This window comes from Apium graveolens, chromosome 10 (assembly GCF_009905375.1).
Source record: "Apium graveolens cultivar Ventura chromosome 10, ASM990537v1, whole genome shotgun sequence".
NCBI classification, from domain to species: Eukaryota; Viridiplantae; Streptophyta; class Magnoliopsida; order Apiales; family Apiaceae; genus Apium; species Apium graveolens.
In genome coordinates, this window is record NC_133656.1 from 173942100 (window position 1) to 173957638 (window position 15539).

The window sequence follows — 15539 nt, forward strand, 5'->3', positions numbered from 1 at the left end:
ACCCATTTCAGACCCCATAATAAATATGTCTGGTTTGCTTTAGTTATAAAATTATACATGAAATTAGAATTCATGGGCGAAATTAAATTTGGTACGGAGATACTTTAAAGAAGGGTGCTATTTTGAAATAGGTCTGGTTGGAATAAAATACAAGAGTTCTTATAACTGGACTAAAATATAAACTCAAGAAATTGTAATTTTTTACTAGCTCAAAGCTACCCATATAAATATTACAGCCAATCATGTCAAATGTATGTGACATTTCCAAACACAATTCCATTAAGAAACAGCCAAACAGGCAACATCAGGACTTTTATGCAACAACTTAGGCCATGGTGTTAATATCTTAGCAAATCAATATGACATTACTGTTATTCTTGTTCGACTGATGAACTTGCTAACTTGTAGGCAATCGGTTGATATCTTAGAGCATCTCCAACCAACACCTGTTAGCTAAAAAGTCTATGTGATACATTTATATACATATTAGCTAAAAAATATACTACTCCAACCATGTTACTGTTGTAAATCTCACTAACAAATATAGCAACATAGAAGCAAGTGTATAAAGAATTTAGCAAGTTTAGGCCAAGATCACAGTTAACAAAACAAAACATGCAGGTAAACAAAATCAGTAACTGAAATAACGAAGAGAGAAAGAAAGATGTACCCGAAACCATAGCTTTTAACAGTGACTGAAATAAAGGTTCACAGATATAAAATGCCAAGAAAAATGATCACAGCTGAGTCACCAGGCCTTGCTCGAAGTCCTGACTGCTCTTGAAGAGAATATTGCCCCTACCTGCTGCATTTGGGATGCGCACAATATCTCCACCAGGATAAAACAGCTCGGAGTTTATGTTAACAGCAGCAACAAAAGCTCCACTTCGACCAGCACCTCAGTCGCCAGAAAATATCCTGCTGCGTTTGGGATGCGCACAATATCTCCACCAGGATAAAACAGCTCGGAGTTTATGTTAACAGCAGCAACAAAAGCTCCACTTCGACCAGCACCTCAGTCGCCGGAAAATATCAGCACTTCAGGACTTTTGGGAGAGAAATGCAGAGAGGTTGAAGAGAAGAGAAGAGAATGTAGTGTATATAATACATTCACTTTAACCTCTATTTATAGGAGAGGAGAAAATGAAACTGTCCACACACTTAATGTCTGAATTAAACTGCTTCATTAATAAAAAATCAAAACTGATCAGATTTTGAATTTAAATTACTTGTAACAGCTTTTCACATTAACACCCACATTATTATCAGAACTTAAGTTAATTTCTGATCTAATACCAGAACTTAAGTTAAGTTCTGCTATCAGAACTTAAGTTTTACAGATCAGATTATATTATTTGTCCAGGTTCAAGGTATTTAGACTAAGCCCAACAATCTATAATAATCCAATCACTGATAAATAAATTCGAATTAAAATTAATTCTCAAATAAATAAAATCCTCGCCCAGGTCGCCTCGCGTACGCGAGACGCCGAGACATTCGCCCAAATCGCCCTGCGACCCGACCCGGTCCGGTGCGTGGCGTGACGGGGCGGGGCGGCGGCGTGTGTGTGTGTGTGTGCGCGCGCGTGAAGCACACAACAACACAATGGACCATCACACACCTTAGTAGTTGTATACTACTCATGTGGGTAATACCATATAAAGCACACAACCCCCTTTATTTATTTCAATGTGGGACAAACATTCTCAAATTTTCCAAGCTTTTCCAAGCTACTTTCAACTCTCATTTCATATGGATTTCATTAAGAAAATTCTTAAAACCATACATGAAAATTTAAGTTCAAATATCATTGAACAATTTTCAATCATTAGATTTTAGGATTAACATCAAGAACATAATTAAATTAAGCTCTAAAATCCTAATTTTCTAACAATCCCCCACAAATCCACACAGAAATGTGATCAATTTCCCATCATGACTTGTTTTTCAGAGTCGGTACCCTTCCGGGTTTGAACCCTCCTAATTCCTCTACTTCAATGGCTATCGGACTCAGATGGAATGTTTCACCTTGAATCTTAATCCGTTTAGTATAACCATATTCCATAGACGACGACAAGTCAAAGGTTATGGTGCCAATCTACGGCTTTGAGACATTAATGGTCATGTCTCGATCCTGTTCGTCGAATGCTTCAAGGATTAACCCTATCCTCTAATTGCGACCACACAATTACATTCGCTTAGCTGGGCATCTCCAGAGATATACTGCCTCTATCTCGTCAAATGACTTGATCCCATTCAGAGTTTTAACACTCTTGCTTTTCTGGCAGTTTCAGTACCTTCTAGATTTACAGGGGATAGACTCAGATACTATAGTATCATCTATGTAGCAAAGGTACTACCAACTCATCCTTACAGCTTGTTATTACCCATTGAATACACTTCGAGGGATCTTCTCTCATGTGTATTGGGTTCCCACTGTTGATGAATTATGATGGGTTGACAGTCCCATCCCCAACCTTGACTTAAGGACCACTGCAGGTTCTAGTCCTTTAGTAAGAGGATCAGCTATATTATTCTGAGTTCCTATGAACTCTATAGCTATGATCCTATCAGTCACTAAACCCCTTATAGACTTGAGTCTAACTTGGATGTGTCTCTTAGTTTTAGCATTATGCTTTTTACTGCTAATCTTGTCGATAGTTGTTCGACTATCACAGTGAATAGCAACAGCAGGAAGCGGTCTGCTTACTACAGGTATTACAGACATAAGTCCGTGTAACCATTCAGCCTCCGTCCCTGTGGCATCAAGTGCACACAACTCAGCCTCAAAAGTAGAGCGAGTAACAATAGTCTGTCTGCTTGACTTCCAGGATATTGCTCCACCAGCCAAGGTGAACACGTATCCAGTCACTCCATTAGAACCAGACTTCTTAGCTATCCAACTTGCATCACTGTACCCTTCAAGCACACCAGGAAATCTCCTGTATTGTAAACTAAGGTACATTGTGCCTTTTAGATATCTAAGTACTCTATCAAGAGCATCCCAATGAGTTCTGTTTGGACAGCTTGTATATCTAGCCAATTTAGACACAGAATATGAAATATCTGGTCTAGTGCAGTTAGCAAGATACTGCAAACTCCCAATAATCTGAGAATACCTTAACTGAGACACAGGCACTCCTGAAGTATTCTTGACAAGGGAAACTTTCGAATCATAAGGTGTACTAGCGATTCTACACTGTGAATAACCATATTTCTCAAGTATAGATTTCTCTATATAATGAGATTGAGTCAAGGTTATTCCTTCAGTGGACTGAATCAGTTTGATTCCAAGAATCACACTTGCCTCACCCTTATCCTTCATTTCAAAATACCTTTTCAAGAATTCTTTAGTCTCGTTAATAATCTCAATATTGGTTCCAAACAGTAAAATGTCATCCACATATAGGCACAAAATAACACACTCATTACCTTTAACTTTAGTGTAGACACACTTATCACTTTCATTAATCTTATAATTGAAAGGCAATATAGTTTCATCAAACTTTTTATGCCAATCTCTGGGAGCTTGTTTCAAGCCATAGATGGACTTGATCAACTTACATATTTTCCTTTCATTGCCTGATGTAACAAATCCATCAGGCTGATCCATATAAATCTCTTCCTCACGTTCACCATGAAGAAAAGCCGTCTTTACATCCATCTGATGGATGATAAGACCATGGACTGAAGCCAATACTATAAGCATTCGGATTGTTACCATTCTTGCAACCGGAGAGTATGTATCAAAATAATCAATTCCTTCCTTTTGCTTAAAACCCTTAGCTACCAGTCTAGCTTTGTACTTATCTATTGAGCCGTCAGGGTTCAACTTCCTTTTAAAGACCCATTTGCACCCAATAGTAGAACACCCAGGAGGGAGATCAACCAACTCCCATGTTCCATTAGAAACAATAGAGTCAATTTCACTCTTGACAGCGCCATTCTAGTGCCTTGACTCCGAAGAATCCATAGCTTGCTGGAAAGTTAAAGGTTCATCCTCGATATTGTAAGTGATGAAATCACCTCCAAAATCCTTGACTACCTTTGCACGCTTACTTCTCCTTGGTTCCTCTAGTTCCTTAGGACTAGAGCTACTACTAGGTTCCGCCCCCAAATTTTTCATCTTTTCCACATGATCAGGAATAGAACTTGATGTGTGAGTAGGATCTTCCTCAGAAGTCGTTTCAGGTATTCCAGTCTTCATAGGGTAGACATCCTCAAAGAATGTCGCATCTCGAAATTCAACTATCGTGTTTGCCACTATACCATCTATGTCAGATTTTAACACTAAAAATCTCATAGCTGTAGTGGTTTCAAGATAGCCCACAAAGATACAGTCAACAGTCTTTGGACCTAGTTTCTTTCTCTTGTGTTCAGGAACAAGCACCTTAGCAAGGCACCCCCACACACGAAGATACTTAAGACTAGTCATCCTGCCTTTCCATAACTCCAAGGGTGTTTTATCCATGTGTTTCAGAGGGACTCTATTCAAAATATGGCAAGCCGTATTTAGAGCCTCTCCCCACATGTATTTAGGCAACCCAGAGTTAATAAGCATACTATTAATCATATCTTTAAATGTTCTGTTCTTTCGCTCAGCAATCCCATTAGACTCTGGTGTGTATGGTGGAGTAACTTCATGAACTATACCATTGTTTACACAAAATTCATTAAAAGCATTACTCGTATACTCACCACCTCTATCAGATCTCAATCTTTTAAGTAACTTACTAGTTTGTTTTTCTACTTCAGTTTTATATATAATGAATTTACTAAGTGCTTCATCCTTATGTCTAAGTAAATAAACATAACAGTATCTACTACTATCATCTATAAAAGTAATGAAGTATCTAAACTGGTCCTTGGTCAACACACCACCAAATTCACAAATATCAGTGTGTACTAAATCTAACAAGTCTGAATCCCTAACAACGTTATGAAAAGGTTTCCTTATTTGTTTAGCAGACACACATACTTGACATTTAGAATTCTTTTCTATGATATGTTTTGGTATCAACTCTAAGTTCATCATGTTCTTAAGAGCACCAAAGTTTAAATGACCTAGTCTAGCATGCCATATATTCGAGGATTCAATACAGTTAACAGAAGGAATAACATTATTATTCAAATTTCCCAAAACGGGATCCGCATTAATAACAAATAAACCATTTGATAAGTAACCCTTGCTAAATAATGTACCAGTGTGAATAAGAACTACTTTATTACACTTGAACGAAATTTCAAAACCACTAGAAACTAAACAGCTTCCACTTATTATATTTCTACGCATGTTGGGAACATGATGCACTCTCGTCAGAGATAGAATACGTCCTGAAGGGAACTTCAGATCCACGTTTCCAACTCCATGTACTTGAGCAACACTAGCATTCCCCATCTTCACAGTCAAGCTATGACTCTGTTGATAAGATACAAATAAACTAATATCAGCACAAATATGCACATTAGCTCCAGTATCTATCAACCATTCATTTGACAGATAGGTAGAAAATATCACAGGGTTGTAGGATACATACCGGTCAACGTCGGTTTCAGAAGCCGTAGCCTCACCAACGACCATGTTCACTACAGGCCCACTTGCGGTTCCAAGCACAACATTTGCTTGTGCTACCTCGGTTTTCTTCGCTTTCTTCGTAGGGCAGTTCTTACTCCAGTGCCCAACCTGCCCACAAGACCAGCATGGTTTGTTTGCCTTGGGTTTCTTGGCCTTGTCCTTGTCACTCTTAGGTTTATTACTATTAGCTTTCTTAGCAAAAGCCTTCCTCTTCTGTCCTACAGTTGCTATGTTTACCTTCGAGGTACCGTGTTCAGTTGGCATCACATGTCCCTGTTTGGACTTGTGTTGTTCTTGCACCGAGATGTCCATCATAAGGTTGGTCCAGGTGATCTCTCCTTTCTGTCTTTTCAGGGAGAGAGAGAACTCTTCCCAAGACTTCGGGAGTTTTTCAATCACACTCATCACCTTAAACTTCTCCGGGAGATTCATTCCAGACTCCTTCAAAGCATGCACTATCATCTCGAATTCATGCACCTGCTCAGTCATGGACTTATTGTCCACCAGCTTGAACTCGAGGAACCTTGCCACAGAATACTTTTCTAGACCTTGTGAGTCAGTATTATGTGTCTGGTCCAGCTTCTCCCATAAGAGTTTTGCAGAGTAGGCATCAGAAGAATAGACATCAAACAAAGTGTTTGTTAGTGCCGCCAGAATGGCCGCCCTAGCCACTCCATCCTTCTCAGCCCACTTCGCAAAAGCCTTAACTGTGTCAGCCTTCTCTTGATCCACTACTGGTTTCTCATATTCCACAACCGGCCACAGACCCTTTATAGTCAGCCACAACTTCATCCTTTTCTGCCAGCGAGAAAAGCCAATGCCACCGTTGAATTTCTCCGGTAAACCGGTTAGTTCAACAGCCTGTGGGAAACTATAGGTGGTCCAATCAATGGCCCCAGCAGTTGCACCCGAACTGCTACCACCACCAACGATAACCTCACTTTCGTTAACCATTATGCTAAATTCTATATAACTAATATTCTCTTCAAGAATATTGTAAATCTCACTAACAAATATAGCAACATAGAAGCAAGTGTATAAAGAATTTAGCAAGTTTAGGCCAAGTCCACAGTTAACAAAACAAAACATGCAGGTAAACAAAATCAGTAACTGAAATAACGAAGAGAGAAAGAAAGATGTACCTGAAACCATAGCTTTTAACAGTGACTGAAATAAAGGTTCACAGATACAAAATGCCAAGAAAAATGATCACAGCTGAGTCACCAGGCCTTTCTCGAAGTCCTGGCTGCTCTTGAAGAGAATATTGCCCCTACCTGCTGCGTTTGGGATGCGCACAATATCTCCACCAGGATAAAACAGCTCGGAGTTTATGTTAACAGCAGCAACAAAAGCTCCACTTCGACCAGCACCTCAGTCGCCGGAAAATATCAGCACTTCAGGACTTTTGGGAGAGAAATGCAGAGAGGTTGAAGAGAAGAGAAGAGAATGTAGTGTATATAATACATTCACTTTAACCTCTATTTATAGGAGAGGAGAAAATGAAACTGTCCACACACTTAATGTCTGAATTAAACTGCTTCATTAATAAAAAATCAAAACTGATCAGATTTTGAATTTAAATTACTTGTAACAGCTTTTCACATTAACACGCACATTATTATCAGAACTTAAGTTAATTTCTGATCTGATATCACAGAACTTAAGTTAAGTTCTGAGATATCATATCAGAACTTAAGTTCTGATTTTATTCATCAGTTACAGATCAGATTATATTATTTGTCCAGGTTCAAGGTATTTAGACTAAGCCCAACAATCTATAATAATCCAATCACTGATAAATAAATTCGAATTAAAATTAATTCTCAAATAAATAAAATCCTCGCCCAGGTCGCCTCGCGTACGCGAGACGCCGAGACATTCGCCCAAATCGCCCTTCGACCCGGTCCGGTGCGTGGCGGGGCGGCGGCGCGTGTGTGTGTGCGCGCGTGAAGCACACAACAACACAATGGACCATCACACACCTTAGTAGTTGTATACTACTCATGTGGATAATACCATATAAAGCACACAACCCCCTTTATTTATTTCAATGTGGGACAAACATTCTCAAATTTTTCCAAGCTTTTCCAAGCTACTTTCAACTCTCATTTCATATGGATTTCATTAAGAAAATTCTTAAAACCATACATGAAAATTTAAGTTCAAATATCATTGAACAATTTTCAATAATTAGATTTTAGGATTAACATCAAGAACATAATTAAATTAAGCTCTAAAATCCTAATTTTCTAACAGTTACTTGTTAGCAAAAAATTTAGATATCATGTATCCCATCTTCTATATCTGTTGATCCTGTAGCCATTAGCTAAAACATCCACGTCACATCCAGGTCAGCTTTCTTAACTTTTTACCTTATTTTAACCTAATTTTGCACATCAATACACACATATATTCATATTATATTTATACTATATATATATGTTAAAATTTTTATTTCATATTTAATATTTTAACTTTATATTATATTAAGTGTCAAAATATAATTTTTTTTATTGACCAGTTTTATTAATTATTTTAATAAACATTACATATTTATAAAAATATTAATAAATCTAATCTAATCTAATATAATAAAATGTAATATAAATTTAAATATAAATTTTATTATACATATAAGTATATATTTTTAACACATATAAGTGTCTTTTATAATTATATAAATATATATTCAATATTTTTTCATTAAATAAATTTTTTATTTTTAATTGTATTTAATTAAATATTATTTATTTTAACATGTGAAATTTTTACATATATATAAAATAATTTAAAAATGCATATAACATACTATTGTCAGTGTTATAGAAATCAGAAATCGGGATGGATCGGTTGAGTTATCGATTTGCGATTTATCGGTATATAAAATCGGAAAAAAATCGGATGTATTTTAATATTTTTTTATAAAATATATATATCCAATTAGATTATTATTATCATTATATACATATATATATTAAAATTTTAGATTAAAAAAATTATATAAAAGGATTTATTATTTTGTCATTATAATGGATTTGTTTGATAAAATATTAATTATACTATATCAAAGGACGTGATTGTTCCGTAAAAAAAAGTACATGAATGAATAAATTAATAAAAAGAATTCTATATATATAATTACTTTTATGCCCTTTATGTATATTTGAATACAAAAGGCAGAGAGTTCTGGGGAGTTGTGCGTGGCTTCGTCTTCTCCATTCTTTGTCTATTATGTTCGTATCTATATATCTATCTGTATAACTTTCCTTCATCTCTTCAAACCTTGTCATCGAAATCGATACTCTCTCATTGTTATGACTCTCCCGATTTTAACCCGATAGTCTATTGTTGAATTTAGCTAATCAGTATAACTAATATCACTGGAGCAAAAAACCTTACAGATTCAATAAAATTTTAGATGATGGTGATTTAGCTAACCATTTTAACTATTATGGTTGGAGATGCTCTTAGTCACAATAGAAGTTATTAGCTGCGGTTAGTACTCCCCCTGTTTTTAGAAAAAAACCATTTAATAAAATACAGATTGTTGTTATTAGAAAATCCGACATTTTTTTAACGAATCAGCGTGCATTTATGTTTTTTAATTGGATTGGATTGGATCGATTTAAAAATATCGAAACACATATTCAACCCAAATAAATGGGATTAATATTTTCCCAATCCAAATATATATCGGGTTGGAAAAAATCGGTTTAGAATCAAACCATATAGTGTCGGTTCTGATTGGGCGGGTCGGAGTACACCCTGCAGGGATCAACTCCAGTGGAAATCAAAATGAAAGGGGCTCCTGGTTAAGTTGTTTATGTAAAAACAATGTGTTGGAATTAGCAAAAATATAAGAAGGAAAAAAAAGCCCCTGGTTAAGTTGTTTATGTAAAAACAATGTGTTGGAATTAGCAAAAATATAAGAAGGAAAAAAAAGCAAAAAAAAAAAAGAAGAAGAAGGTTCTACCGAGAATTGAACTCGGGTTACTGGATTCAGAGTCCAATGTCCTAACCGCTAGACCATAGAACCAAGTTGTTGAATGAATAACTTTCTATTAATAAAACCTTAGACTAGATGTATCATGATAAAAAGAGCCAGATTCTGATCGTGCTAGTCTACAATTCAGTACCACATATTTATATTCATTTTCTTCATCATTCTTCTCTGGGCTTCAGATGGGTACATGAACCTGCTCTGCTTATATTAATCCAACAAAAATGGCTGCTCTTTCCTTAAACTCACTTGTCTGCTTCACCTCATCCCTGGTATTCATTTCTTTTTCTCTTTCTATTATGTTTTTATAAAAGCCCTTCATCAGCTAGCTAGCCTTATCCTTTTTTTTTTTTTGTGTGGATAAGTAGACTGTTTAGTAATATTGAGTAGTAGTAATCATAAATAGTGCTAAAGTGGACTTAATTATTGATATAAATAACTATTTATAGTTAACATGAATATATTCTACTAGTAAACTGCATAAATATGTGTATTTTTTTAAAAAATTTTATAGTGAATAAAAGTAATGTTCTAGACTTAAGAGTTTAGAACTTTGTTCAGTCAGTGTTAGATTGCATGACAACTTTATCATGTGGTTTAGATAAAGTGTTATGCTGGCTTTAAAGTACCTTTGCAATTTGTAATACAACTATATGTGCCATGAGAAGTTAGCAACTTACTGTGTCATCTATGTTACTTCAACTCTTTTGTTTCCGGATCTACCCGTGTTGCGGTGTTAGACATTTGGACACTGACACTAACAGTGAGTTAATGTTGCATCCTTTGAATTGTAGACACTTTGACCAACTATAAGGCCATGTATGATTAAACTTGTGATGCAAAATTAAATACATGAGAAGAAAGACAGAAGCAGAATTCATAATAAAGTAGAAGAAACACTTAATTTGCAAAGCCCTTTACGGGATTGTGTTTGAATTGAGTTTTATTGTTACATTTTTTGCTAAGGCATCTTATTTACTTACCATGATATTTATTGATAATATTATTATGTAGTGTCCATGTACCTGTGTCAATAATAGGACAGTGTTCTCGTGTCCTTAATTTCAGGTTTTTTAAGTCTGACACCCGGATATGTTTTTTGTCCGACAATCATCTGTACCTGAGTCGGAGTAACATAGTGTGTCATACCATAATTACAGAGCGACTAAGTTCTAAATTTCCTTTCATGTTTCCCTATGATAGTCAGTTAGACTGGTTGCAATATACGGGACTGTTAATTGTTAATGTTCTGATTGTTGCTTATGTTATATTCCTTAAAGTAAGTTTGCAATGAGGTGTCACAGGCTTCTGATGTCATTGCACGTACCAAGATTCTTGGTGCCTCTATGCACATGTTGTCAAACAAATTGATCCTAGATATTGAGCATATTGTGGTGGTTGCAGTGCACCTTTATTTCTAACTAGGTCTTTATATGCTCAGGCTAATTACCATAACACATCAAGAATTGATATTGGAGCTTCTGCACAAAATGTCACTCATTTGGTTTGTCATCCTCGGGTAGTTGGATTACGAATAAAATTAAAAAGACTGGAGCCGTTTGTTTTATTTGCTAGTGGTGATAATATTGCTGTCGAAACCAGTGATAAGGGTTCTAGAAATGCTGAAGCATCACTTTCAGATAATCAGCCCTCAACAGAAAATCTGCCATCCTCGAATACCTCAGAAGACAGTCAGTCGTTGGATAGTCAGTCCCAGGCCTCTAAGGATTCTAATGGATCAGCTGTTACTTCTGAGCAGAAAGAGGGAAACTCTCCTGCTAACCTAAGATCTACACCAATAAGATCATCACGATTAACTGCAAGAGAGAAACTAAGGGCGGCCCGAGTTCTAGGTCGTAAACCAGAACCCAAGAAAGCACCTAAGCTACAACTCGGAAGCCAAGTACTCGAGACTTTGAGAGAGAGTGATAAAGGGAAACGAAGGCCTGGGCTTCCGGAAGCACCAACAAACATGCTGGATGACAGTAAACGGGGGATGCCAAAAAAGGGTCTCACATTTGAGTTACCAGGAGGAAATGAAGTGTTTTTCATCATACTTTCTGTTGTTTTAATCAGCACGGTGATGTTTACAACAACATACGTAGTGTGGAAAGTTGGTGCTATTCACTTCAACGAGAACTGAGATTGGTTTAGGATTTATCTTTATTTCTAAGAAGAACCAAAAATCTTGACATACAGGTGGTCTCTTGTAGGTGATTCAGATTACTTTTCATGGCTAGAAACTTTTTCAGTGATCGTCTGAGCCTTGTATACTGAATGTACAAATTAGATTTCCAACCAACAAATATTCAAGTCTATAACTGTCAAGCTCTCAATTGCTTCATAAAATCTGTATTATGCACATTTGCTTCTTGATTATACACATGCAATATTTTGTTCGGAGGATCATTCAGGTCTTGTAAAGCCACACGCCAACAATGAAGTTATTGTTCGAGTCCAAGTCCTTAAAAAACTGCCCGGAGACCTGAACAACTGAGTGTCCAGGTCTCTGTTGATCATTTTCCTGCATGCTCTAATTTCTGTCTGATCTTCTTTTGCATTTGCACAGTTGGTTTTCATTTCTTAATACTATTCTAACTTCTCAACTCTCTTTAAAAATTCTTTTAGAGAAAAAATCTTGTAGGATTTTGAATTCCTTCTATACTTGTACCAACAATCTAGAACTTATCCATTTCTTTTTTAGAAGTTCTTATGCGCACCATGATAGCAATTTAAGTCTTGATTATAGCAGTGAAGTCGATCATAAAATGATCACTGCCAAATCTTAATTATCAACTGGATCCTCCTATTATTCTTACCTAATCAGTCTTTCTACTAAGTTAGCTTATGTTTTTGCAAATGTGTTCTAATGCAGCTTATGAAAAAGCAATCAATAACACATTGCTTATCCTTTAAACAAGCTGAGCTAGACATGATCATTTATGTTAGTGATGCTTTGGCTTGTGAGGTATGATCAATATAGGCCATCCCCAGTTGTTACATTAGTCTTCAATATTTGATGCTTTGGCTTGTGAAGTGTGATCTATATATGCCATCCCCAATTGTTACCTTAGTCTCATTTTTATATTTTTACACCCCGGTCTGGATTGCTTTGTATAATGATATTGACTGAGTGAGGAGTGAGCAGAGAGCGGATGTAAGCGCATTTGCAGTGTAGTTACGGAGTTACTCTAGTGATGAAATAAAGGGTTTGTTACTCTCGTAAAGCTGTATAAAGATTACAGCTACTGCATATTAGTCACTCACTTTAAAAAATATCATATAAATTAGCAAAATAGCATTGTCATGTTTGTTCTATTTCTTGAATAAAAGTTGTTTCTGTGTGTGGGTTATATAAGGCTGGCAGGCAAATCATGAATCAGAGTAGCTCTGTTTTCGCAGATATTGCACTTGAGATCTTTAATCACTTATCATGGAAGATGGGCTACCTGCAATACATATAGAGATGTACTGAAGTACTGGAAAATAATCCTATGCTGGCACAATGCTACCTATAATTAGAAGGCTCAAACATACAAGTTTGTTCTTGGCTGGATTATTGATTTTTGAACCTGGTGGACTAATGGTCTTCGTTTAAGGAAGCAACATATGCTACATGGGCTGTATTATTGTTTGGCTCTTCTTTCTCAGGCATATCTATGTCTCATGTATTCAAAATGAAGACCCTTTGATAACTCTAATGGAGTTAAAACAGTCACCGCAATCTGCCGAGAGATTTTTTAACAGAAGTATGGTGACATATTAAAACATATAGATTGTGATTCAAAGATGAAAAATGGTTGAAGGGATTTTTTTCCACCGAATTGGAAACTATAAATTCATAATCGAGCTCGTTAAATTTTGTCTAGACATTCAAGAGCGGGATTGGACAGGCCTAAGTTAGACGAAGTTCCAAGGAAGAATTTAGTAGAAAACTTTTTTTAAAACCCCAAATTTTAGTTAAATATCAAGAGATATTCTATTTTAAATAGTAGCTAACCTCTAAAAATTGGTAGTTATATATTACACCCCAAACAGTTTTGTATCTCTGATTCCGTCAATGACATTACTGAAGATGACCATAAGCAAAAAAACCTGGACATGAGAAAACTGTTGTTGACAAACATGACTTTAAAAAGTGTTTTATGAGGCTGCAAAATATGACTGATCCTTATATTCCATTCAAAATTAAGACAATACAAAGTGTGAGCTGATCATATCTAAATTCCATCACCTAGAATCCCTTTTAAAAAACACGAGAAATCTCAACGGGTATCTTACAATGTCAACTGGTTATATAATTAATAATCAGATCCTAATACAGTTTTGAATAAATACTCCTGTTTAGCAAGATGATGATTTGTTGTTTTTCAATAATAAACTTTGGTATTTGTCAACCCCATACGTGGGGACTGCCAGCATCACCTTCACAGCATCCGTCTGATTCTGTACCGGCAATAACAAACAGTATCTATCACTGCATATGGGTCCCACTTGTGCTGCTGGCCCCATCCCGAAGTCAACCTTATCTAACCCCAGTCTTGACCATTGTGACATGATGAGTACCCCAACTGAGTCTGGACTCGCCCGAGTCTGACTCACTAACTCGATTACCTCTCGCACGTAATTATTTCCCACTTTTTCTTTTGCTCGTCTCACTAATTCAGCTACGTAACTCAGGCTCTTGTCGGTTAAGTTTTTAGCGCTAGTTTGCGCGCAACCTAGTACGATTGCATTTCCGTAAAATTCAGCAGGTAAACTCGGCTCCACTCGTTCACGAATATTTATGCTAAATAATAGTTTTAAAATTTGATTAGGTGGGAAGTTTAGTGATTTGGCCCAGCTTCTCCATATATGAGCTGACAGTACCTCAAATGAAGTATACGGTAACTCACTGAGTCGACTCGTTAATGTTACGCTCTTCAACTCACCTAACAAAATTTTATCAAACGTAACCGAAGTTGGAGTTAGTTTTTCGGGCGCAAAACGTGTCATGAACCCACAAAAATCAGTAACTCGGTTAAACTCAGGATGACCTACGACTGAGTCAAAACCATAATGACTGGGATCAAGCAAATGCCTATCCCAGACAGGATTAGAACTACACTTACCGAGTCTAGCAAACTCAGCAAACGAGTTAAGAAACCCAACACTACCAACACCATCACACATGCAATGACTAAAACCAACACCAAGAGCAACCGCACCATTAAGCAGCCACGTCAGCTGCACCACCAAAAGTGGGTCCCCCTTCAAAACATCCACCACGTGTAACGACAGCATCTTCCGTCTCTCCGTGACGTAAAGTGGGACCACCTCAAAATCCGAGATGTCTAAATTAGAATCTGCTTCGATGAACACAACACCTTGGGCTTGACAAACAACTTCAAGCCCATAACCATGTTTTCGAGCCCTAACTCGACCAGCTAGTGGATAGTAGGGGACTAGGGCTCGAGCCAAAGCTAGCTTGATTTGAGCTAGGGTTGCAGATTTGTCTGAGCCATGACAAGGCTCGTATGTTAGCAAGTATTCGATGGGAAATCTGAGGAAAAGTTGAGAATCGAGAGCAGAAAGGTTGAGGATTTGAGTGGGAGTTGGGGCTGATGGAGTGATGAGAGTGATTTCTTTAACTTGAACTGAACTAGCCATGTTCATGTTGTTGGTTTCTATTGTGGTCTAAATATTATATGGTCTGTGTGCTGTTTATATATAATATATCTGAGGTTGAGGAGAAGAGGTTGTGGCCTGTAGGACTGGACAAAAGAGCGCGGTAGGGCATGATCCAGGACGTTAATTAAATGAATTAGGTTTAATTAGTAAAATCTTCAAATTCCATTTGACAATCATATTTAAAAAAAAATATTAGAGTTCCCAAATATTTTTATATTTTTTATTAAATACTTTATAGGGATAATTTTTTCATAATTAATATAGGATCTCACGTACATTATATGTGCTCACAAA

At 36.6% G+C, this 15539-nt stretch overlaps 2 protein-coding genes and 1 non-coding gene across 3 annotated transcripts; 1 reads left to right on the forward strand and 2 right to left on the reverse strand.

Moving 5' to 3' along the window:
* Nucleotides 1-9539: 9539 nt before the first annotated feature.
* TRNAQ-CUG (transfer RNA glutamine (anticodon CUG)) lies at nucleotides 9540-9611 on the reverse strand. The gene has a single exon. It is a non-coding gene; the product is annotated as a tRNA-Gln (tRNA).
* A 79-nt stretch (nucleotides 9612-9690) lies between these two features.
* Nucleotides 9691-11984, forward strand: LOC141692628 (uncharacterized). The gene is made up of 2 exons (XM_074497520.1): nucleotides 9691-9847; nucleotides 11017-11984. The coding sequence occupies exons 1-2, from the start codon at nucleotides 9800-9802 to the stop codon at nucleotides 11716-11718; spliced, it is 750 nt and encodes a 249-aa protein (XP_074353621.1). The 5' UTR covers nucleotides 9691-9799; the 3' UTR covers nucleotides 11719-11984.
* A 1826-nt stretch (nucleotides 11985-13810) lies between these two features.
* Nucleotides 13811-15251, reverse strand: LOC141693956 (alcohol acyltransferase 9-like). Its single transcript, XM_074499148.1, has one exon. It carries the CDS (start codon nucleotides 15228-15230, stop codon nucleotides 13920-13922), a length of 1311 nt encoding a protein of 436 aa, XP_074355249.1. The 5' UTR covers nucleotides 15231-15251; the 3' UTR covers nucleotides 13811-13919.
* Nucleotides 15252-15539: the final 288 nt, after the last annotated feature.

What these genes read in the sequence shown, in the direction of transcription:
- LOC141692628 (XM_074497520.1), top strand. Translation starts at nt 9,800, where the DNA reads ATGGCTGCTCTTTCCTTAAACTCACTTGTCTGCTTCACCTCATCCCTG. An exon ending in TCTGCTTCACCTCATCCCTG is followed by an intron (nt 9,848 to 11,016) that starts GTATTCATTTCT and finishes TTATATGCTCAG; the next exon opens with GCTAATTACCATAACACATC.
- LOC141693956 (XM_074499148.1), bottom strand. Translation starts at nt 15,230, where the DNA reads ATGAACATGGCTAGTTCAGTTCAAGTTAAAGAAATCACTCTCATCACT.